The following is a 22,748-nucleotide window of genomic DNA, read 5'->3' on the forward strand; positions in this document are numbered from 1 at the left end:
AGAATCATTCATGCATGTAGAGTCAGTAGAAGCCTTAGGGTTTGCATCAGAAAGCACTCTGCATCCTGCATAATATGCATTCATATGCCTGTGCATCATTTAGAACATCCCAAAAGCCTTAGGTAATTTACTAGGATTTATCTGGTATTTTTTCCATATTTTCTAGTATTTATTTAGCATTTATTGTCATTTATAAATATAAACTTTATTAAATAAATGACCAGCCAACTTGGCCAGCCTCTAGTTAGTGTAAGGCTTGCATAGGGCTTAGTTTCTCATTCAGTCTTCAGTGTGCTAAGAGCTTTCCTCCTCAGCCCTAGGAGTACCCTTGCCTTCAGCACTAGACTAGTCTCATCCAGCCCTTGGAGTGCTTGAGTTTGCTTCAGCCAGCCCTGGTTCTCCAACGCAAGCAATACAGCAGCCCACAGTTCTTCAACGCAGCCAAACAGTACATCTACAGGCGTGAATCAGCAAGAAGACCTGCGTTTTCTGCATATCCAACAGCCGGCCTGTGCACAGCAGCCCCTATAGTCTGCGTTTCTGTCCAGCAGCAGCTCCTACAGTCTGCGTTTCAGTCCAGCAACAGCTCTACACCAGTAATCATGTCTACAGCCCTGCGTTTGCAGTTTTCCAGCAGTTTCAGCCTAGATTCATGAGTCTACATCAGTATCCAGCATTCAGTGCACCATCCAGGCATACACCAATCATCTGGTGAAGGTAACATAGCATTCATAAGCATTTACAGCATTCTAACATAGCTTAGAACAGTCCACCGCCTTCTTTTCTCAGCCTCAGGTGTGTAGCCCTTCCTCATGCCCTTGGGAAGAGTGCATAGGCTCGAGATCAGTTCATCGAGGTGTTTCTACAGCCGTGTAAAGTTCAGCCAGGCTTCCGATCCTCTGAGATCTTGCGTTTGGCTTATCTACAGTCCACAGTCATTCTCTCTAAAGAAATAAAGCAAATACTATCTCGTTATCGGCCTTCAGTGGGTAATTCGGGACCCAATCTGGTGTACAGTTCTCATATCTCTATCTCATCTCTTTAAAGTTTGAAGTATTAAAGTGGATTGCTAAACTCACGAAACTCATGATACAGAAGACGGTGTGAGCATTTGTGTGACAGGATCTTCCAATACCAAGACTTGAGGGCAAGTTTGGGGCAGCCCATACAGGCTGCCCAATCCCCAAAGCAGCCTATATTCAGTACCCAAGTTCCAACCCCTATAGATTCAAGCGCATGATGCCCAGCTAGCCATGGAGAAAAGCGTAGCTTTTTATCTGAATTATTCAGCATTTAATGCTGATTTACAATCGTGGGACAAAAACTATACTGGCCGACTGGATATAATGCTGGCCGACTGGCCGACTGGATATAATGCTGGCCGATTGCTTTTATGGAGTAGTATAAATAGTGAGCCCACAATCCCTTTGTGTTATCTCATAATTCACCAAGTGCTAAGGCAATCAAGGGCCAGGACAGCCAAGGAGTGCTAACGCAAAGGGGTGAAGGACTGCAGGTCAAGTACAGAGTTATTTCAGCCAAGAAAGGTCAAGATTTCTGTATTTTCTTTTCAGATTTACATCATTCTAATAAAGCAAATACACCATTCGTGGTGGGGGCCCTACAGAGGGTATTTGGGACCCAATACTGTGTCCTCTCCTCTCTCCCTCTTTCTCTCTATTTTTTGCACATCTTCATTCAGCTTGTGCGTTAATTCCGTTGCGAAAAGTGTGCTGATTTCTGAGCATTGGAGTTACCGATCTCCCCTGAAGCTTCTGCATGTTACATGAAGTGCCCAAGACATACACCCATATATGGGACACCTTTTGGACACAATTTGGACACAAAAGATCACTTTTTGGACGAGGTTTTGTGGGCTGAAAAGGTAAAACTGACTGGATTACGAATTTTCCTCTTCTCCCTATAAATAGCCAAGCTCTCATTTGTATATATCATCTAATCCCCCTTTGGGATCAGGTCATAGGTAGTAAGTAGAAGGTTTCAACTAAACCGTTTGGTCAGGCCAAAGGCCTCAGAAGTTGTACCATATAATACATTGAACACATAGCTCATCTCTCCTCTCTTTTCTCTCTCTCTAATCATCAATAAAGTTTGCATCATTGTTCTTCATCAGGCTTAGGGCTGAGGATCAAGTAAGCAAGGCTTCTGCGTATGCAACAGAGGTTGAAACAAGCATGCCCCTACTCTTGAACCAGGCACCCCTCTAGAAGGCTGATTTCCATGTATAACCTGCCACCTCGGATAGCCCTCTCTTGGCACTTTGATTGTTGCATGCGCGGAAGCCTTGCCTACTTGATACTCAGCCCTAAGCTTGATTAAGAACAATAATGCAAACTTTAATGATACTTAGCCCTAACTTGATTAAGAACAATGATGCAAACTTTAATGACACTCAGCCCTAAGCTTGATTAAGAACAATGATGCAAACTTTAATGATGATGAGAGAGAGAGAGAGAGAGGAGCTATGTGTTCAATGTATTATATGGTACAGAAAGAAGATAATGCCTGTTCTCCAAAGTACTATTGATCCCGTGAGACGACCACCAACGAGTGAATCATGGGCATCATGGAGGAGTGCTGGTCTCTTCTCCCTAAGAACACATAATCAATCCTTGTAAAAGAGCCAACCGTCTTGAATGGTTTAATGACCTGGTTCTGAATAAAGGGTCATACTGTAAGGAGTTCCAAATTCTTGATAATCTCCATACTGTCTTCATACTATCTAAGTCTTTTCCGTGTATCTCCAACACAGTGGACTCCTGTATTGTCTGAATACTACTTTTTTGACTAAGAGCATCGGTTACATGGTTGTGTTTACCCGGTACATACTTGATCATTCTGCCAAACTGTTGGAACAACTGACTCCACCGGTGTTGCTTATTGCTCCATTGGGCACTTGGCATATTGTGTAACCACTTCAAGGCCTGGTGGTGTGTCTTTACAGTAAATTCCCTTTCATAAAGAAAAGGTTTCCACTGTTTCAAGGCTGTGATAACCCCTAGCAACTCTTTGTCATCGACAGAATAATTTTTTTCTGTATCATTCAACTTCTTGTTGTAATACGCCATGGGTCTTTCTTCTTGTTGCAATACTGCTCCAATGGTGAGATTACTAGCATTTGTGATCACCTCGAAGGGATCAGTGATGCGAGTTTGAGAATTGAGGCTTCTGAAGCCGCCTTTTGCAGAGCAAAGAACGCCTCTAAAGCCTTACCTGTTACTGAAACCTTTTGTCTTCTTGTTTTCACTCCCTTGAGAAAATCTGTCAATGGGGCTGCAAGGTTATAAAATCGATCCATATGTGAGCTATATGCTTGGCATAGGCCCATGAAGGATCATATCTCTTGGGCTGTCTTCAGACGTCCCAATCGAGGATTGCCTTTATTTTCTCAGGGTCAAGGCGAATTCCATTGGAACCGATCACATAGCCTAGGTACTACTTTTGTACGACAAAAGGGGTCACGACATACGACAAAATATCCTAAAAAAGGTACTACTTCTGGACATGTTCTTGCATTGTCGATGAGCCAGTTTGTTACCGTGTACCACTGTGCATGGGTGCACGTGACATTAGATCATCAAATAATTTCCATCTCAAGTAGCTTCAGCATGCTAGAGAACCAGGGCTTGGAAAGCTGGAGTATGGATCTACAGCTAGCGTTTTGCATAAGGACAACTCCGTCTACTGCAACTTGGGATGAGATCTATTGGAGACTGGCAGTTTGATCACCTTGAAAAACATTGAGTTGTATTTCATTCATTGTACGTAATACAAAGATTAGGGGTTTCTAGTGTGTGCTTTGTGTTTTCTTGTCTTCCATTGTACTTCTATCTTTATTAACACCTTAACACAATCACAGCACTAGCAGCTCTACAATAAGGCTTTACGCTGGCAAGAAGAGTCCATGTAAAAGCTTTGAGCTCTCCCTTGGTAGTGTTACTTGTTCGTGTGCCATCTAATGGTGTGGCTGCCCTTTACAGCAAGAAAAAGCTTTATGTGTCTTGTAAGGTTCTTTTAATATGTAAAGTGTATACATGCGAGCACTGTCAGGGTTTTAGATGTTCAAATTTCTCCTATGTTTTATGGGAACTTGAAATCAGGTATATGTCAACATGGCTGGTGCTGGATGTTGCCTCCACGATTCCCTTCCAAGTCCTTGCACTTATTGTGAATGGAAAGCTTGGGAAAGGACTAACCTATGGTCTGCTAAATATGCTACGCCTTTGGAGGCTTCGACGTGTCAGTAATTTGTTTGCCAGGTGAGCTCTATAATGTTTTTGTGAAACATCATCTTGTTTTTCAGTTTGAAAATGAAAGCTTTGAAATGCAGATAGGTGAAGATACTTACATATACATACATACATACATGCATACATTTGTATATATGTACATACATCGTGCACACACATACATACATACAGCATGCATGTATACATGCATAAATAATATACATACATACATAATGTAAAAACGCACGTGCGCGTGCCCCCCCCCCCCCCACACACACACACACATTGAATGAAATCGGATGGTAGCTATGTCATTTTCCATACGAAAACAAAAACACGAAGGACATCTTTATTCATAATTTGATTACTGGTCAATTTTACCTACACGAACAGATGTGTGAGTTTTGATCATGCAGCAAAAAGTGATAAAAACCTTCATAATTGAAAACCTATTGAAGGATCATTAAGTCATAATTGCAGATTGGTACAATTCGTCAACCTTTGATTTTTGTTACAGGCTTGAAAAAGATGTGCGCTTCAGCTATTTTTGGATTCGTTGCTTGAAACTACTTTGTGTAAGTTCCATCAACAAGGATATTTCAAGACTTCTTTAATCTGTCTTTAGTCTTTGAATTTGCTTGCATGCATCTGTATCCCTGCCACAAGCATGCATGCTTTTTGTGTGGATGTCATGAAACTTTAATATCTATTTTCAAGCATCCATCCGCAAAATTTTCAGAAAAGAACTAGACCCATGCAAGGCAAGGTATGAGAACTTAGGTAATATTGGTGCTTGTTTTGTCTGAAACAAAAAAATAACATGTGAGTGTGGGTGAGAGTTGGTGTGCTCTCTCTTAAAAGAAGGAATGGGTCTCTCATATGATCGCATGTGTTATCATTTACATATCATGTATATCATATTCCACGTGCCATGTATCATTGAACATGTGTCATGTGTTAAAGTAATACATTATTTTTGCATGCTTTATATATCAAAGGATTTAACTCTTCCATTTCTCAAACATAAAGCAACTATACTTCAGCAAAGAACCAGCAATGAGAGAGCTTGGAGGTTGTAGATTGTTTTTTTTAAATTTTGACACCCAAGTTGACAAATGTTATCACCAGCCAAGATTCCCAGAACACAAAGAAAGTACAAGTTTTGGGAATGGGAGATTTATCCAATAAAGGAACCATGGCACCCATAACTTGGTCATGGTGCCTAGAAAAGGATCTTGGTCAAGAAGATGGACTTGTTCTCGCATGAAGCACTTCTAACAAGCCCCGAAACTTACGTATGAACACAGGCTAAAATGTGAACATTCAATGGTGTGTTCACATCACCTTTAATAGTAGGTGGACAAGTTACTACTTGGGCACCTCGGTTTTTACAGAGGTTCACACTTATATAAAGAGGTTGGACAAACTCTAAATGGACACTATTGACGAGTTTCACACTCATTAATGTTTTTGGACCTTTTTTATCAATGTGGGCTGGAGTCTGGACATCATCTTTATTTTGGCATTCGGAGGAGTCTAGAGAAGAGGAAATTTCCACCAAACTTGCTCATTAACGTTGCAATACTTGCCCAAAAACCTTAGCCTATGTCATGTGCACACATGGACACGTCTGGTCTTCCAAGGCTAATTCGTGATTTGGCAGCAGATAAAAGAGTAGGATTAGAGCAGGAGCATCTTTGCCAGGCACTGGAAGGCATCTATATGGACCATGACCTAGTCGGCCAGGCATATGGGGTGGAATACCTCAGGTCAGCAGCATATTTATTCGTTGATGTCCATGGAATTGGCCAGTCGGTTGGCCAGTTGATTATGTCATCAAATAGTCTATAAAAGTGGTGTTCATTAATCATCTACCACCCACTTTGGGGCAAGTCAAGAGTCAGTCCCTTAGGTCTTAGGTTACCCCTTTTGGAAGGCCAAAGGCCACAGAATCTGTACACCTTTTTGTACCATATGAATATACTGAATACACAGCTCTCTCTCTCTCTCTCTCTCTCTCTCTCTCTCTCTCTCTCTCTCTCTCACCATCAGATCGGTTCTGGCCGAGGCGGGTATCGTCATTAGCTGATCACAGCATATCTCACTCTACATAGGATCATATGGTGATCACAAGTACTGTCACAAGTGTTCATTTTACTTTTTCTTTCAGTTTTCCATGGCTCAGAATATCCATGGAACCATTGTATTACTTTTGGTCTCATAGGCCCTTGGGGTCTTTCGTAGACATTAATATACTCATTACAGGGCACTAGGCTCTGGTTAGCTGATGAACTCACTCCCCTACAGCTTAAAAACAAAAGTGCAGAACTCGCCAAAGTCCGAGCAGCCCGCCAAGCTGGAAAGTGGTCAGTCTATCGCGACGGAAGGGCAATAATCGAGGACTTCCATAAGCCTAAACCCAATTGACTAGCATTCTAATGTGCCATCGGCATTTTTGTATCACAGATAGTTGTTCATCATCCTAGGGTTTTCATTAATCTTTTGCTTGTGCCTAAGTGCACCCCGAAGTGCATTGTAATGACTGTGAGGTACCGTTTTTTGGTCCCATATGCCTTCAAGGCATTCCGTGGACGTTAATATGACTTTCTCTCTCTCTCTCTCTCTCTCTCTCTCTCTCTCTATATATATATATATATATATATATATATATATATATTTGCGGTTTGCATCAGGATGTTCCTATCTCAGTGTTTAGGGCTGAAAGAAGACACAGAGGTTCTGCGCATGTAATAATGGTATTAGAGCTTCAGGGTGATTTTCAGATATGTTGTTGCTCATGTCTCACCCACCCTTACTACATCGCGCATGGATGAAACCATCGCCCGTGTCTTGATCTTTTGGTGGTGTGGTGACCATGCAACATTGTATTAATATCAGGCTCTGCAAGGCTTAGTGCTGAAAGTGTCCAGGGAAGGTGCATAGGTCCAAGGAGAGTAACATAGCCAAGGTAGAAATCCCATGGGTCTGGTCCGTGGTGGCAGCAAAACCCAAGGGAATGGCAGCCGTGAGGGTCAGATGCCATTTGAGGCATACCAAGAAAGGCTTTCAGGAAAATGGTTCCAAGGGATGATGATCATCCAAGGAGTGGAGCAAAGATGTCAGGATCAATCCTCGGGAAGGAAACTAGAAAAGTGTTCAAGGACATGGCATGAAGGCAAGGGGACAAAGTGGAACAATGGACAAATCTCAAAATCAGATTTGGAGTGGAATCAGAGTTTGGCAAGGTTTTAAGTGAAAAGGTTGCCACGAAGGAAGGATGACAGATTTGGGAGGAGTCCAAGAGGAGACAAAGGGATGATGAAAGTCATCCAAGGTCAAAGGTTGGAACCCTATCATCAAGTTTAACAGGAGGGGAAGTCATGTTCACACATGGACATGGCTAGTCTAATCCCTGATTAGGCAGCAGATAAACAGTAGGATTAGAGTAGGATCAGCTTTGCCAAGCACTGGGAAGGCATCCATATGGACCAATATACAGTCGGCCAGGTGTAGGGGGTGAAATACCTCAGGTCGGCAGCATATTTATTAGTTGATGTCCATGGAACTGGCCGACAGCAGGTTGGCCAGTTGATTATGTCATCCAATAGCCTATAAAAGGCAATGCTGGTGTTCATTGTGATCATCTACCCCCCCACTTTGGGGCAGGTCAAGAGTCAGTCCCTTAGGTCTTAGGTTACCCCTTTCGGAAGGCGGAAGGCCACAGAATCTGGATTCTGTACATCTTTTTGTACCATATGAATATACTGAATACACAGCTATCTCTCTCTCTATTTGTGTTTTGCATCAAGATGTTCCTATCTCAGTGGTTAGGGCTTAAAGAAAACACAGAGCTTCCGTGCATGTACCAGCCTAAGGTTACAAATGTTAAAAGAGGTCCCTACCCTAAGGTTATGGATGTTCAAAGAGTTCCCTGTTTTCCTATACTGCTCCCTCCGTACGCTTCTATCGTACCACTCCGTACAGCATTTAATGCTGTTGGCCATTACCCTGTACCTGCTGCTCCAGTCTTTGGCAACCACCCTGTACCTGCTGCTCCAGCCTTTGTGCCTCCTGTAACAGCACCCGTATGTGTTGTACCTACTATATGGGTCCATTTACCGGCCTTGTACTTGCTGCCCATCTCCAGTCAGGGAGACAAGAGGCCCACAAAGCTTGTACTTGTTTAAATGCACTCGATAATACATAACTCCCCAGTCCCCACGTGGTTGTGTGGTGTCACTGTGCATAGAATTTGGATGTGGTCATCATTAGTGTTCAATTACATTAATAGTCAAGTGTGCAATCCCAACGCCCCCATCACATGTGCCCTGCTATTACCGCTTGTACTAACGTCAGGCACATGAACCCCCGCTCAAAGTTGTTTACGCGGTTTACATACTATGGGTGCCACGTGTTTCTAAGCAAAAAGTGCACAAAATCCTGAAAATAGGGGAGATTAGTCTCCCCTTGCCCACCGGTTAGAGGCCCCATAAAATAAGTGTCATATGGTAATGGACCTTATTCTCACCAGGAAACAACCTCAAGAAGGAAGGACGAGCGTGCCAAAATAGAAAAAAAAGCTTAGCATGTTAATATAACGGTAAGGACCAGCTAGGGTAAGCATCAAGAATAATTCGATGATCACGGCAGACCACTCATCAGTGAAATTTTATTTCTCACGCCATAGTTAAACTGAGCTTTGTAATAACGCCAAAACTATGCCAAAATTGTGCCAAGCTACCCTAGTCAATAAATGGCACGGGGTTTATAAGATTCCCTCTAGGAGGGATCTATGGCTACAAATAGGCGCCGTTATCACGCAAAGCAACGATCGGAAAGTGAACTATGGGAAGCGATCTTGCAGGTGAACTAGGGGTGAATTAGGATTGAACTGGGAGGGAGGGGGACGGGTTTGAGACTTAGAAATTTTTGAGAGAAAGTGCAAAAGAGGATTTGAACTCACTATCTGCATTTTGGAAGTGAAACATCTAACCACGATGCTATACTTTCTAGCTAGTTATGAGCGCAAAATCTTTCTTAATTCTTGTTAAAAACCAATCTTCCAATCCCCTTGTTCACCGCTAGTTCACTCCTAGTTCACTGCGAGTTTGTTCCTCTAGTTCACTCTTAGTTCACTTTTATATCAGACGGTGCAACGTCGTTCCCGATCGCGACGCCTAATTGTAGCCATAGATCTCTCTTGGAGGACCCTGTGCCATTTAGTGACAAGGCCCCGTTTATCATATATATATATATATATATATATGATAAACATTGATCGTCTTTGAAGCAGCTCTGAAAGCGAACCAAAACTGTGCCAAGCTACCGTCGTTTATCTCCATGAATGCAACAACCCCATGCTTACTTTAATGCACAAAACAGAAGAGCTCCATGTTGACATTAAAGGGAGATTTTATTTAAAAATATTTCGTAGATCAACGAAAATTCCCTTATTGAGCCTTTCCTTTCTCCAACCATGCACAATCAGAAACAAGCAGCGCTCGTCCATGCAAATGGGCGTCTTGCTTTTTGGTTTCGACAGTTTATGATAACTATGGTTACGTGCAAGTATACTATTCATAAATGAATTTATTCTATATACTCAAACACTATTTAGTTTAAATATTAAAAAATTTAAAGCTGCTACTCTTAAATAACTTCAAAAATCTATACGAAATTAAAATGCAAGAAATTAAACTATTTTTTATTTACACATTTCATAACTATGGAAATTAAAAACTAACAATTATATGACTAAAATAACGTTCGTACATTATATTTACAATTAGTATTTTAGATCTTTATAACATTTTTATAATAGAAATAAACTTTAGTTACACTTAAAAAGTCAATATGTTTATTTTAATTACACCTAAAAAGGCAACATGTAATGAGCAAAATATGAAAAGCTATTTTGATCATTAATGAAATATAATACATATAGGTTTCAATTTAAAAAAATGCTCTCTCTCACAAAGACACTCCTATGATTTATTTTTTTTGGTTGAAAAAGCTGAAATTTTATATTAAAAGAGAGAGGTCACATGAAGCTTCTTATGCAAGAATCTTAACTTAAGCTCAAACATAAATTTATAAGGCTTAAGCTCAAACATCTAAGGCACTTAATCAGTTCACTCTCTTTGAGGTTATCGTTTCTCTGTTTTTTTTTAATCTTCTCTATTGCAACAGATTCATTTGTTAGGTTTGCTAGGTCAATGTCCATGGTCTCCACTTGAAAAGCTTCTAGGTCTTCAATCTTAGCCAATAATTTGGCCCTTGTGTTTTCTTGAGAGCAACTCTCATCTACACAATCAACAATCATCTTAGTCCATGCACAGAATCAATCTGCTTGCCTTGAAACACATATAAGTTTCTATTTAGCCATATTATCCAAAGATACGAAGGTTTGATCACATTCCACAACCTTGACATTCCCTTTGCCTCGTCTAGCAAAATTTCTTTCCAATTCAATACAGTCGTGTGGGTAGGTGAGATGATGGTTGAGATAAAATATAGGGTTTTCCTATTTTCTGGATAGGTAACGAAGAGATGAGGAATAGTTTCAACCTCTGCCTACATCTGGGGCTAATTTGTGCAGAGTGCCTTGTGAAGAATTAACCACCATAAAAGACATGAAATTTTGGGGGGAATGATACTTCACCAATTATTGTCAAACCTAAACTTCCATTGTCTTATATCCCAGGGGAGATTCCACTTTGAGCTGAGCTTAATATGCAGAAGGGGATCCACCACTCCAAACTAAGGAATTGGAAGCAGAGTGTCTTTTCCTTTCCAAACAAATGCTATGATCTGTATCTCACCCTTGATCTGTATGAAGGCAACAAGGTTTCTATTCTATAGAAAAGTCTAATGAGCCAGTTTAGGTCATCCTCATTGAGTCTAAATATTTCTCTCTATTCAGCACGGGACAACCATTAGTGATTTTGAAGATTCCACACATCTCCCCGAGGATACACACTTAAAGTTGGACATCTTGCATGCATATGAAAGAAGGCTAGGATGAATATAATCCTTACAAACATTGAGAACCAGATAGAGTCCATACATAAGCAGTGTTCCAAGCTTTCTAAGCTGTCTGCCCTTGGGTCATGTCCTCTCCATCTTGGGAAGGCTTGAAGCGACAATTGAGAGGCTTCTCTGTGCAATAGTTGAGCCCAATCTTTCTGTGGGTTGGAGAGGCCTTTTTGCCAACACTCCAAGGTTAGGAAGACCATATAGTGCATGTGTTCCAAGCGACTTTGGGAAGCTTTCACAGGAATAGCCTATAAGAAGTTTCTACACAAGGCCTCAAGGGGTTTTACACTCACAAAGACACTCTTACAATTTTATTTCAATGCCTAAAATCTATTTGCAATTAATATTATATATATTTATATTTTTCATAAAACAAATGATCTTTAATTACACCTAAAAAGTTAGTATATTAGATCAAACTATAAATAACGATTCTAATAATTAATTAAATATAGCATTTTTAAGTGTCATTGGAAAAAAATTTTGATGTATCACAACGAGACTTACAATTTTATTTAAATGACCAAAAAGTATTTCCAAACTTACTCTCTCTCTCTCTCTCTCTCTCTCTCTCTCTCTCTCTCTCTCTCTCTCTTTCGTACCACTTTCTAGAGTCATGAGATACCAGGATCAGAGGTGCCTCGGATTATACTTGCTGGAGCTTCGTAGACATAGAGAGGGTCTCTTGAGAGGGAGGGGATCAGAGAGGGAGAGACACCTACAGAGGCAGATTACAGACTTCTTTCGACCAGAGATTGAGCAGTCAGGCCAGCAGGCATTGCAGCTAGCGCCAGAGTATAGCCGCACTAGAGATACACTGATTGATCGGGCTATAGAGCTGGGGCGGTCCAGGCGCCCCAAGATGAGAGGCCCATCTCGACACCGGCGGAGACTACAATAGAGGATCAGGACCATACTAGCACGGCATGGGAGACGTCCAGCCAGAGTACTCACCATGGAGGACATTGAGGATATCCGCCATCGACCGATGAGAGACTTCTTTGGATAGTGATGTGTATGATGCTTACCTTTGTTGCTGGAGTTTTCCTCCCAGATGTTATCCATTAGGAGCTCCTAGTACCGTACTTTTCCTCATAGTTATTTCAGTTTCAGTTAGTTGTTTTTAGCTTTTCTTACACAGACATTGTATCAGATCCACCAATTGTTGTAACCTTTTTGGTCTCATAGGTCATTTTGGCCTTCTGAAGACGTTAATATATCATTTCATTTCTCTCTCTGTGCAGTGTAGGAGGCGTCGATTACGAGCGCAAGGATAGAAGACTGCAGTCTAGGGCTACAAAGGTGGGGTGGACACAAACACGGGCTCTGAGTGACATTCTCATAGCGAGATGGCTCTATCGCTCGGCTCTTCTACATATGGAAAAGCAAGGATAGTTGAATCCTCGCTCTATCGATCTCCTCTCTTCTCTTTCTACTGCAGATGGAAGAGTGGGTTGGACGCTTGGACGCAGCGGGGTTTGAAACTCTTCAGTTGGATGCAGCAAGGTTTTGAAAACCTAATAGGCCCGTACTATCAGCTGTAGGGTTCATACTGCAACTTAAACTTGTTTTCGTGAATATGCATTGAAGTAAACGCATGGAAGTGAACACTTAGCATTGAAGTAAATTACGCAAGGGAAAAATGAAGGCATATACTGCATACTGTGGCATGCACGAATCTTTGCAAGACATAAAAGAAGGACAAAATCCAGACCTTTGCAAACACTATAGGGCGGGCGCTTTTAAAACTTCCCGAGATCCTAATAATCCACCCTGGAGGTCTAGCCCCCATGTCCACCGGACTCACCATGGACCATGCCCATCAGCTACAACGCACTGGACGTCCACGGGCCACAACAGCCCTCCACTCGCAGCTCCAGATTGGGGAGATTCTCCTGTTATACAGAGATACTCCCCCACTGAGGCGAGTCTTTCAGCGGTCATAGAATCACCTATGCTAGATATTCTGGATGCATGAGGATGGTGATATCACATGTACTCACATGCCCACCATACTCATGCGGATGATGATGATGAGATAGACATACAGCTCGTCTATCTTTTTGTACGAGTTATTTTTCAGTTTTGTTAGTCTTTTCCATGGCCCAGTACCACATGGAACTCTTGTACCATTTTTGGTCTCATAGTCCCATTGGGTCTTTTAAAGACTTTCAACGTAACTTTCTTTCTGCAGCGCAGAGCCCCTAGGTGCCAAACAGAGAGCAACCCACCCATGACATTCAGAAGCACTTCAAAGCAGTGCTCCCTGGCAAGCCTTGCACCCACTATTGCTTTCACTTGCTTGCAATGATCTGCAGACTTTGCAAAGCAAGGAGCTCAGGGCCCTTCAATCCAACAAACAACACGGACAGCTCAAGCGGCTACACCCAAATAAGCTTTGCATGTGGTTGAGTTGAAAATGGCTCAATCACTGTGCTCACAAGCCAAGATCTGTGTGCAGCAGCACAAGTGTAGAGATTTTGCTTGCTTCCCCATCAGTTTTAAGGTTAACCCCCCTTAAACACTTTAAGGTTGGAGGCTTCTAAAACACATAAGCAACAAAAAAGCAGCTCCCTCCTTTAGGGCTAACAGCCAAAAAAGAGGGTGATTTTCAGGTGCACTACCACCATGCCTTCTTTTCCTCTCTTTCATCAGCAAGCTTGCTCACCATAGCTTTCACGTGGATGCAAGGAGTGCCTTTGCTACCCCTGCCAACCTTGCATAAACATAACCATGAAGTTCAATGACAAGCTGCTTGAGTTTGACTGTTCCAAGACATAATTCCGACCTGTCAAAAGGGAAGATCTCACTTGCTCCTTCCTCTGTTGGATATCAATGCTCCACCCTCATATTGTATTGTCCAGGCGTTGGCTCGCTCGTGTTTGTATGCCCCCCCATTATGACGAGTAGCCATGGTTGAGCAGTCTGGGTGTCCGGCATCCCTGATTCACATGGGAAGGTGGTCTAGGAGGTTAGATGGTTTAGAGACAGCTTGGATTTGATTGGGCACATTGCCAAATAGGCTACATGCTACACTGGATTGTTATCTCATAATGGTCCACACATGGAGTATGTAGACTTTACTCTTGGACACTGTGTCTTGACATTGCGGGGTTCAAATGGGGTCCAAGATGAGTCCATATGGCCATCAACACACTCTCTAGTTCATTTTTATGGGTTGAGTCTATACCTCAGACGGTGGCACCAACTATGACCGCGGACCTACGTGGTTATGTCATGGCCGCCCCTCATATAAAGGCCTATATAGATACATGGCTAGCCACAGAGTTCATTAGGCATCTGTGAGTTTGCTCCCTAGCTTCTACTAGCATACGACCTCTGTCTTAGCAGTTTCAGATCAGCCATCAAAGCTCCCTTCACAAGAGTGCATAGGTGTGGGGGCTTTGCCATCTATTGTATCACTTCAATAATACAATATTCTTCTCTATCTTTGGTATCGTGCAATTTGAGCTTAAAAGTTTTGTGTTGTGAAAGATCCTACTGCTTCTGAGTGTTCTCTTGCCCGCACATTGTATCCTCTTACATCCTCATTTTTTTGGGGGGGGGGGGGGGGGTGCGGGTGTTTGCAAATAACGTTACTCCCGTCATTAAAAGCTGTCTGAAAAATACGTAGCCTTTGTCGGTTAAAAGGGGAGATCTCACCCGACCATCCCTCTCATGGACATGGGGGCTCTTCCCTATTCAATCCACTCCCATCTGATGGGTAAAGGAAATGTTTGTAAAGGTCCTTAAGTGACAGGTCATTATGGTGGTAGCCAATACCACTATCAACTCCTTGATGGTTTGAATGTAAAGATACTCACTTTGTGAACAGTTTCTTTTGCTGATCACATCTGTTTATCATTTATATATGTTTCACATGAAGCTTATTCATGGTTTAGCTCACAAGGTTTAGGAAACATTTCTTACACTAGCATGAAAGGTTTTTTGAAATCAGTCCATCATTTAACACCAAATTTGACTAGCCAATTTGGAGCTTTAAAGTAACTCTTGTGTTCCATAATCAAGGGAAACATGGAAACGGAAATGGCATTTTTTAGGGGGCTGAAATGGGGAAAGGCCATGTCAGCAAGGACGATGCAAGCAAGGGAATGGGAGGAGGAGAAGAGTAAATGGAGAGAGAATCAAGTGTGAGAGGAAAGTAGAAAAGAGGAGATGAGAGAGAAAGTAGAAGCTTGGACACGAGCTACTTACTTAAACTAAACTTAATATCTAGTTTGCAAGGGAAAACAGCAGGTGTGTTTTGGGAAATGGCCGAAACAGCTGAAAAAGGGGAAACGTGTCGTTTCAGAAATGGCTAGATGGCTGAAATGTGTTTCAAACATTAGGACCTCATGAAACGTGTGTTTCAGCTTGGAAGACACCCCATGTCAGGGTGTTTCCTGTATTTTGATGGTACTTATAGGGGTTCTGTGACTACCTTCAATTTGCTTTTGGTTGCAGGTTACTCTATTGGCAGTGCATTGTGCTGGATGTTTCTATTATTTGCTTGCAGAGAGACACTCTAACGAAAGTCAGACATGGATTGGGGCAGTCCTGCCACATTTCAGGAATGCAAGTATCTGGACTAGATATGTCTACTCAATGTACTGGTCAATTACCACCCTCACAACCGTTGGTTATGGCGATCTGCATGCTCAAAATTCAAGCGAAATGACATTTGAAGTTTTCTACATGCTTTTCAATCTAGGATTAACCGCCTACCTCATCGGCAACATGACCAATTTAGTCGTGCATGTGACCGCACGGACCCGGAATTTTGTAAGACAAGTCTCACATACTAGTATTTTTGATTCCTATCATAATTAATTCAGGATCCAGGGCTTGACACTGGCCACTTCTTGCGTTTTTCTGGCTTATTTTTGACTTTTTTGCAGAGGGACTCTGTCCAAGCAGTTTCGAGCTTTGCATTACGCAACCGTCTGCCACCAAGGTTGCGAGGCCAGATGATGGATCATATGAGGCTGAAGTTTAGAACGGAGAATCTTCAACAAGAGGAAACCATGGCTATCTTACCAAAAGCTATACGTTCCAGTGTTGCTCAGTATCTCTTCTTACAGACTGTAGAAAAGGTTTACTTGTTTCAGGGTACTTCTTACGATTTCATGTTGCAGTTGGTATGCATCCTTACATTAGTCCTTTTTTATCCTTACATTAATCATTACTGAGTGCAATGTTTCTTACGACTAAACTGCCACGCCGTTCCATGCCAAAGGTGACAGAAATGAGAGCTGAATATTTTCCACCCAAAGAGGATATCATTCTTCACAACGAGGCTCCTACCGAGTTTTATGTATTAGTATCAGGAGCAGTTGTAAGTCTTGAATTGTTAATGGCTTAGATAAGGAATCATAGTGCTTCCATTTTGATCAACAAGTTTATGAAAAAGTAATCTTCTGCTTTGATGCTGACAGGAGCTTGTGGCTTATAAGGATGGCATTGAGCAGGCAAGTTAAACCTTGTGTTACAACTTTTGTGCATTCTACTAATCATATATTGTAACACGTGGAAGCTCTGAGAGTCTTCTTTCAGCCCTAAACACTCCTGGAAACCATCTGATGCAAAACGCAGATATAGATAGAGAGTAGAGAGAGAGAGATGTGCTGGAAATTCAGTATATCGATATGGTACAAAAAGGTACCTCTACTACAGCCATAAGCTGCCTTGTACAAAAGGTGGTGAACACCCAAAATCTTGTCCTACTCTAGGACCCTAAGGACCCAATCCCTAGAGGATTGAATGATTCCAACTATGGGCACACTTGGCCTTTTATAGGGCTCTTGGGCAATGTATGAGCTGGCCGACTGGGCCTGAAATTCACACATCGCTGGTAGTCGGGCTGCGTTTCTCCATGGACTGAGGTGCCTTTTGCGGCCGACGTCATCTGGTACAGCCGACATTTGCCCTCCCTGCAGCCGACAGCACCTTCTGGTTCTTCTCCAAGCCTTGCTTCAGTCTACACTGCCAAAAGTGCTCTGTGCTCCATCATCCTGGTTCTACTTGGTTCATACTCTTTATCTGGCTGCCTCTTTTGGACCAGCATCGGTGAATGTCCATGGCCTCTTTCATGCACATGACATCCCCCTCTGCTAAACTTGATGACGGGCTTCCAACCTGTTCTTGGATGACTGTCATCATCCCATACTTTTTCCCGAAGTCCCTCTGTCATCCATCCATCCCTCGCAACCCTTTTCTCGGAAAGCCCGGCCCGGTCTCTAAAACCACTCTGTCTCAGAATAAGATCTATGCATCTGTTCCATCTAGTCCACAATCCATTCCTGCCCTGACTCTGAACACCGTCTTGGTCTTCATTCCTGAGAAATGAGTCTGGCACTCTCACATCACCCTTGGAGGATAAACCTCCCTTGGGACCGTTGCCCGAGAACCTATCTGGCTCACAGGACCGCCATCCCCTTTGGCTTTGTGGAACACCACCAACAAACCTCCTGGGAGTTCTTCCCGATTCTGTGCTCCTTGCCTTGGGCTTCGTATCCGTGTACTTTCCTGTACCTTGGACCTGTACACCGTCATATGGGATTGATTCAGTGTTTAGCTTTGCTGAGCCTGATGCTCTGATACCAATGTAACACGCGGAAGCTCTGAGAGTCTTCTTTCAGTCCTAAACACTCCTGGAAACCATCTGATGCAAAACGCAGATATAGATAGAGAGTAGAGAGAGAGAGATGTGCTGGAAATTCAGTATATTGATATGGTACAAAAAGGTACCTCTACTACAGCCATAGGCTGCCTTGTACAAAAGGTGGTGAACACCCAAAATCTTGTCCTACTCTAGGACCCTAAGGACCCAATCCCTAGAGGATTGAATGATTCCAACTATGGGCACACTTGGCCTTTTATAGGGTTCTTGGGCAATGTAGGAGCTGGCCGACTGCTGTCAGACCGGCCAGAAATTCACACATCGCTGGTGGTCGGGCTACGTTTCTCCATGGACTGAGGTGCCTGCTACAGCCGACGTCATCTGGTACAGCCGACATTTGCCCTCCCTGCAGCCGACAGCACCTTCTGGTTCTTCTCCAAGCCTTGCTTCAGTCTACACTGCCAAAAGTGCTTTGTGCTCCATCATCCTGGTTCTACTTGGTTCATACTCTTTATCTGGTTGCCTCTTCTTGACCAGCATCGGTGAATGTCCATGGCATCTTTCATGCACATGACATCCCCCTCTGCTAAACTTGATGACGGGCTTCCAACCTGTTCTTGGATGACTGTCATCATCCCATACTTTTTCCCGAAGTCCTCTGTCATCCATCCATCCCTGGCAACCCTTTTCTCTGAAAGCCCGGCCCGGTCTCTAAAACCACTCTGTCTCAGAATAAGATCTATGCATCTATTCCATCTAGTCCACAATCCATTCTTGCCCTGACTCTGAACATCGTCTTGGTCTTCATTCCTGAGAAATGAGTCTGGCACTCTCACATCACCCTTGGAGGATAAACCTCCCTTGGGACGGTTGCTCGAGAACCTATCTGGCTCATAGGATTGCCATCCCCTTTGGCTTTGTGGAACACCACCAACAAACCTCCTGGGAGTTCTTCCCGGTTCTGTGCTCCTTACCTTGGGCTTCGTATCCGTGTACTTTCCTGTACCTTGGACCTGTACACCATCATATGGGACTGATTCAATGTTTAGCTTTGCTGAGCCTAATGCTCTGATACCAATGTAACACGCGGCAGCTCTGAGAGTCTTCTTTCAGCCCTAAACACTCCTGGAAACCATCTGATGCAAAACGCAGATATAGACACGAAGAGGAAGTGTCATCTGCTCGCTGAAGCCTTCGCCCCTCACCCTGCTTGAGCTGTCGCCTGCTCGCACCCCCCCTCCCCGCCCTTGTGACTTAGCCTCTGCCTGCCTGCTCGCCCCCCCCCCCTCCGCGCCCTCCACCCTCCCTTTTCTCGCCCGTCGCCCTGTGCCCGCCTGCCCCCCCCCAGTCTCATTCGCGCCCCCCGCTCCCCCCCTTCCTCCGCGTCCCACCCCCCCTGCCTGCCCCCGCCCTCCCCCCCCTTGCGCGCTTTCCCCGCCCCCCCCTTTCGTTCCCCGCTGCCCCCCCTCCCCCTTTCGTTCCCCCGCCCTCCCCCCCCTTGCACGCTTTCCCCGCCCCCCCTTTCATTCCCCGTTCCCCCCCCCCCCGCCCCCCCTGTCTCTGTTTTTTCCGCCCTTCCCTCTCCTCCCTTCCCCGCTCCGTTTTCTTGGCTCTTGCAGGATCCCCCGTTTATCGCTTCGCCCTTGACTCAGCTTTCAGACTCTGATGGAGGCTCCTTCCGCCCCACCTCAAAGGGACTCTTCCACAGCCCCCTCACCTGCCCCTGAGGATACCCCCATCAGGCTTTCTCTTTCGCAAGAAGAGAAAGCAAGCCTCGCCGCAGAGGTGGAACGCCTCCAGGCACATTCCACCATCTGCCGTATAGTTGGCACCCACCCCAGCAGAAGGCAAGTCGGCCACCTGGCCAAGGCTTGCCCTCGCAGGAGACCCCGACCTTCACCCGCAGCAGCAGACCCCCGATGGCCCGCCCACAAATGCGGCTCGGCAAGCAGCCTCCGGGACACCTGCTCAGCCCACAGAGACCTCGGATTGGCAGCCTGGACAGGGCCGCCGTAGAGGGAGACAGCCACAGTAGCATACCCAGAGACCGACGCAGCAGCAGTCTCAGCCTCAGCATCACTGGGTTCCAGTGAGGAACAGCTTTGCTCCCCTCCAGGAGGAGACCCCAGCAGGAGCACCATTTGAGTGATGCAGGAGCTTCAGAGATGCCTGGTTGGGGGCAGTATTGATATTCTGATGATGCAGGAGCACCATTTGAGTGAGAGCAGGATTCGGAGATATGGGTCGGTGATGCCTGGTAGATGGGACACATTTTGGTCTGCAGGCTTTGGCCCCTTGGGTGGGCAGGGAGGAGTATGTATGGTCATTGCGGATGTATGGTGGCACGCCATTGTGGATCGCGGGGTCATTGTGCCTGGGAGAGCACAGTATGTTATTCTGAGGATGCACGATGAGCACTTTGGTGTGCTCAATGTCTATGCGCCCAACCATGCTAGTGCTAGAGCAGAGTTCTGGACCCTTGTTATAGATGCATTGCCCGAGGCCGCACATTGGTGTGTTGGGGGAGACTTCAACATGCTTGAGGACCCGGCCGATAGGGTGGGAGGCAGTCATGTTACAGTGCACGGCACGGAGCTTGCAGCTTGGGAGTGATTTTGTATGACACTGCGGATCACTGATGCATGGCAGCATGAGGCTTTCTCTCGTTCTCAGGACAGTCTTAGTTTTTCTCGGTCAGATCGCCGGCAGGGAGGGACTAATCTATCACGGATTGATCGCTTCTATGTGGGCGACAGGTTCGGGAAGCGTGGTGGCTCCGTTGGCATTCTCGCTGGCACCTCTTTTTCAGATCATGCGCCAGTTATTTTGACACTGGAGGAGAGGACACGGGAGACCAGCTTGCAGTTGAGGATCCTAGAGAGGATACTTACAGATCCCAGTCATTCTGAGGACATTGAGAGAATATGGCATGATCGCCAGAGCTCTGACCTGGATGCAGCAGGCCAGTGTGCCCAGGGACTCATCGAGCTCAGCTCTTTTCTGCACGCTACAGCCTTGACACGGCTGGGAGAGTCTCGAGAGCGGAAGCGTCACTTGAGACGTAGCCTTTGCTTCGCTTCAGCGTCTTCAGAAGCAGCTACCTACATGTGAGTGGGTGGCGTCCTAGCTGAGCCAGGCACACCAGGAGGTTAGAGAGGCAGAGGAGCAGAGACATGAGTTCTACTATCATCGCCAGGCCTCTCAGTGGACGCAGCTTGGTGATAGAGTGATTGGGGAGTTTTTTGAGATCACCGGACCCCGCCATGCTCGAGCAGGAGTACGCCAGCTCAGGAGGGAGGACGGATCGTTAGCCACTGAGCCCGGGGAGTTTAGAGCCATTGCCACTGAGTTCTATAGAGACCTGTTTTCAGCGGAGCCAGCCACGGAGGCACGTGATGCTTGCAGACAGACTGTGTGGGCCCATGTGCAGAGGAGGGTCACAGATCATATGCGCACAGTTTTGGGTGAGCCCCTTTCAGAGGATGAGCTTGTTGAGGCTTTGAGGGTCCTTCCGCGCGCGTCATAGTTGCCCTGGGGAGAACGGATTGACGCTTGCCTTCTTTATGCGCTATTGAGACCTTTTGGGGCCAGGCCTCCACAGGGGCTTTCAGTATGTTTTGGACACTGGGGTGATGCCACAGAGCTTTTCAGAGGGCTTGATCTTTCTTATCCCCAAGGGGGAGGGAATGTCAGATGATATTCGGCATTGGAGGCCTATTACGATCCTCAATACTGTCTACAAGGTCCTAGCAAAGGCCTTGAGTTTGAGGATCCAGCCCTTCCTTGGGGAGTTGATTCATGCTACCCAGACAGGATTCGTCAAGGAGCGCAGTATCCTTGACAACATTTTCACCTTTTGGGAGGCGACGGCCTGAGCTAGATTTCTCGGTGAGGACTTGAGCCAGACTGGATTCAAGGAGTGGCGGCTCTATACTCCACAGCTCGTAGCCAGGTGTTGATGGCAGGAGGACGGGGGCCGAGTTTTGAGTTGACGAGATCAGTCCGTCAGGGATGCCCTCTCGCCCCGTTCCTTTTTCTCTTCTTTGTAGAGGCTATGAGCATGTATCTGACAGCAGAGGAGGTTGGTTTGAGAGGACTCCAGCTTCCAGTACGGGGTGAGAACCTGCTCGATTTTGAGTTTGCTGATGACACAGGATTGTTTCTGCATGGCCAGGAGGCCAATCTGCAGAGGGCAGAGCAGTCCCTACAGGTATTTGGTGTGGCTTTGGGAGCATTGATCAATTGGCGCAAGACAGTGGCTTTTTGGATCAGTAGCACTCCCGCTCCGTCCTGGAGCCCAGACCCGGGTTTTAGATGGATTCCTCCTGGCACAGTAGTGCGGTATTTGGGATGCCAGATTGGACTTGATTTGTCACCTGAGCAGCAGATCGCCCTGCTTCTTCTGAGCATTCGGAAGAAGCTTTTATATTAGAGTACAGCTCGGCTATCCTTGGCTGGGAGGGTGGTGGTGACAAATCAGGTGCTTTTAGCGACTATGTGGTACATCACGTCTTGCTGGATCTTCTCGAGCTCTTGCATCAGCCAGGTACAGAGGCTGATCAGGAACTTTCTTTGGTCTGGGCGGGATGGTAAGCCGGCTTGGGCTAAGGTTGCTTGGGCAGTTATCACTCTTCCGCTGGCCCAGGGGAGCCTTGGGCATTATAGATCCAGCTGATCAGAGTAGAGCCTTGTTGGGGAAGCTTATTGTTCGGGGGCTGCTTCCAGGCGCGCGCTGAGCCTTGGAAGGAGCTTCTTTTTCAGCGGCTGCAGGCTAGAGCTCCCCCAACAGGGGGCACTTGGGCACGAGAGATACGGTGGATTTTCATAGAGATGAGGAGGACAGG

General features: G+C 45.1%; 1 protein-coding gene across 3 annotated transcripts in view; it reads left to right on the plus strand.

The window, feature by feature from the left end:
- LOC147624646 (potassium channel KAT3-like) overlaps positions 1-22,748 on the plus strand; it is a 77,680-nt gene that overhangs the window by 40,457 nt on the left and 14,475 nt on the right. For all 3 annotated transcript variants that reach the window (XM_086819664.1, XM_086819665.1, XM_086819667.1), the window contains 6 exons: positions 4,122-4,280; positions 4,768-4,825; positions 15,750-16,067; positions 16,184-16,423; positions 16,522-16,620; positions 16,721-16,753. In XM_086819664.1, coding sequence (XP_086675790.1) covers positions 4,122-4,280; positions 4,768-4,825; positions 15,750-16,067; positions 16,184-16,423; positions 16,522-16,620; positions 16,721-16,753 — 907 coding nt within the window. The remainder of the gene's footprint in view (positions 1-4,121; positions 4,281-4,767; positions 4,826-15,749; positions 16,068-16,183; positions 16,424-16,521; positions 16,621-16,720; positions 16,754-22,748) is intronic.

Source organism: Cibotium barometz, chromosome 25 (genome assembly GCF_041138505.1).
Source record: "Cibotium barometz isolate CiBa-2024 chromosome 25, ASM4113850v1, whole genome shotgun sequence".
Taxonomy (NCBI): domain Eukaryota; kingdom Viridiplantae; phylum Streptophyta; class Polypodiopsida; order Cyatheales; family Cibotiaceae; genus Cibotium; species Cibotium barometz.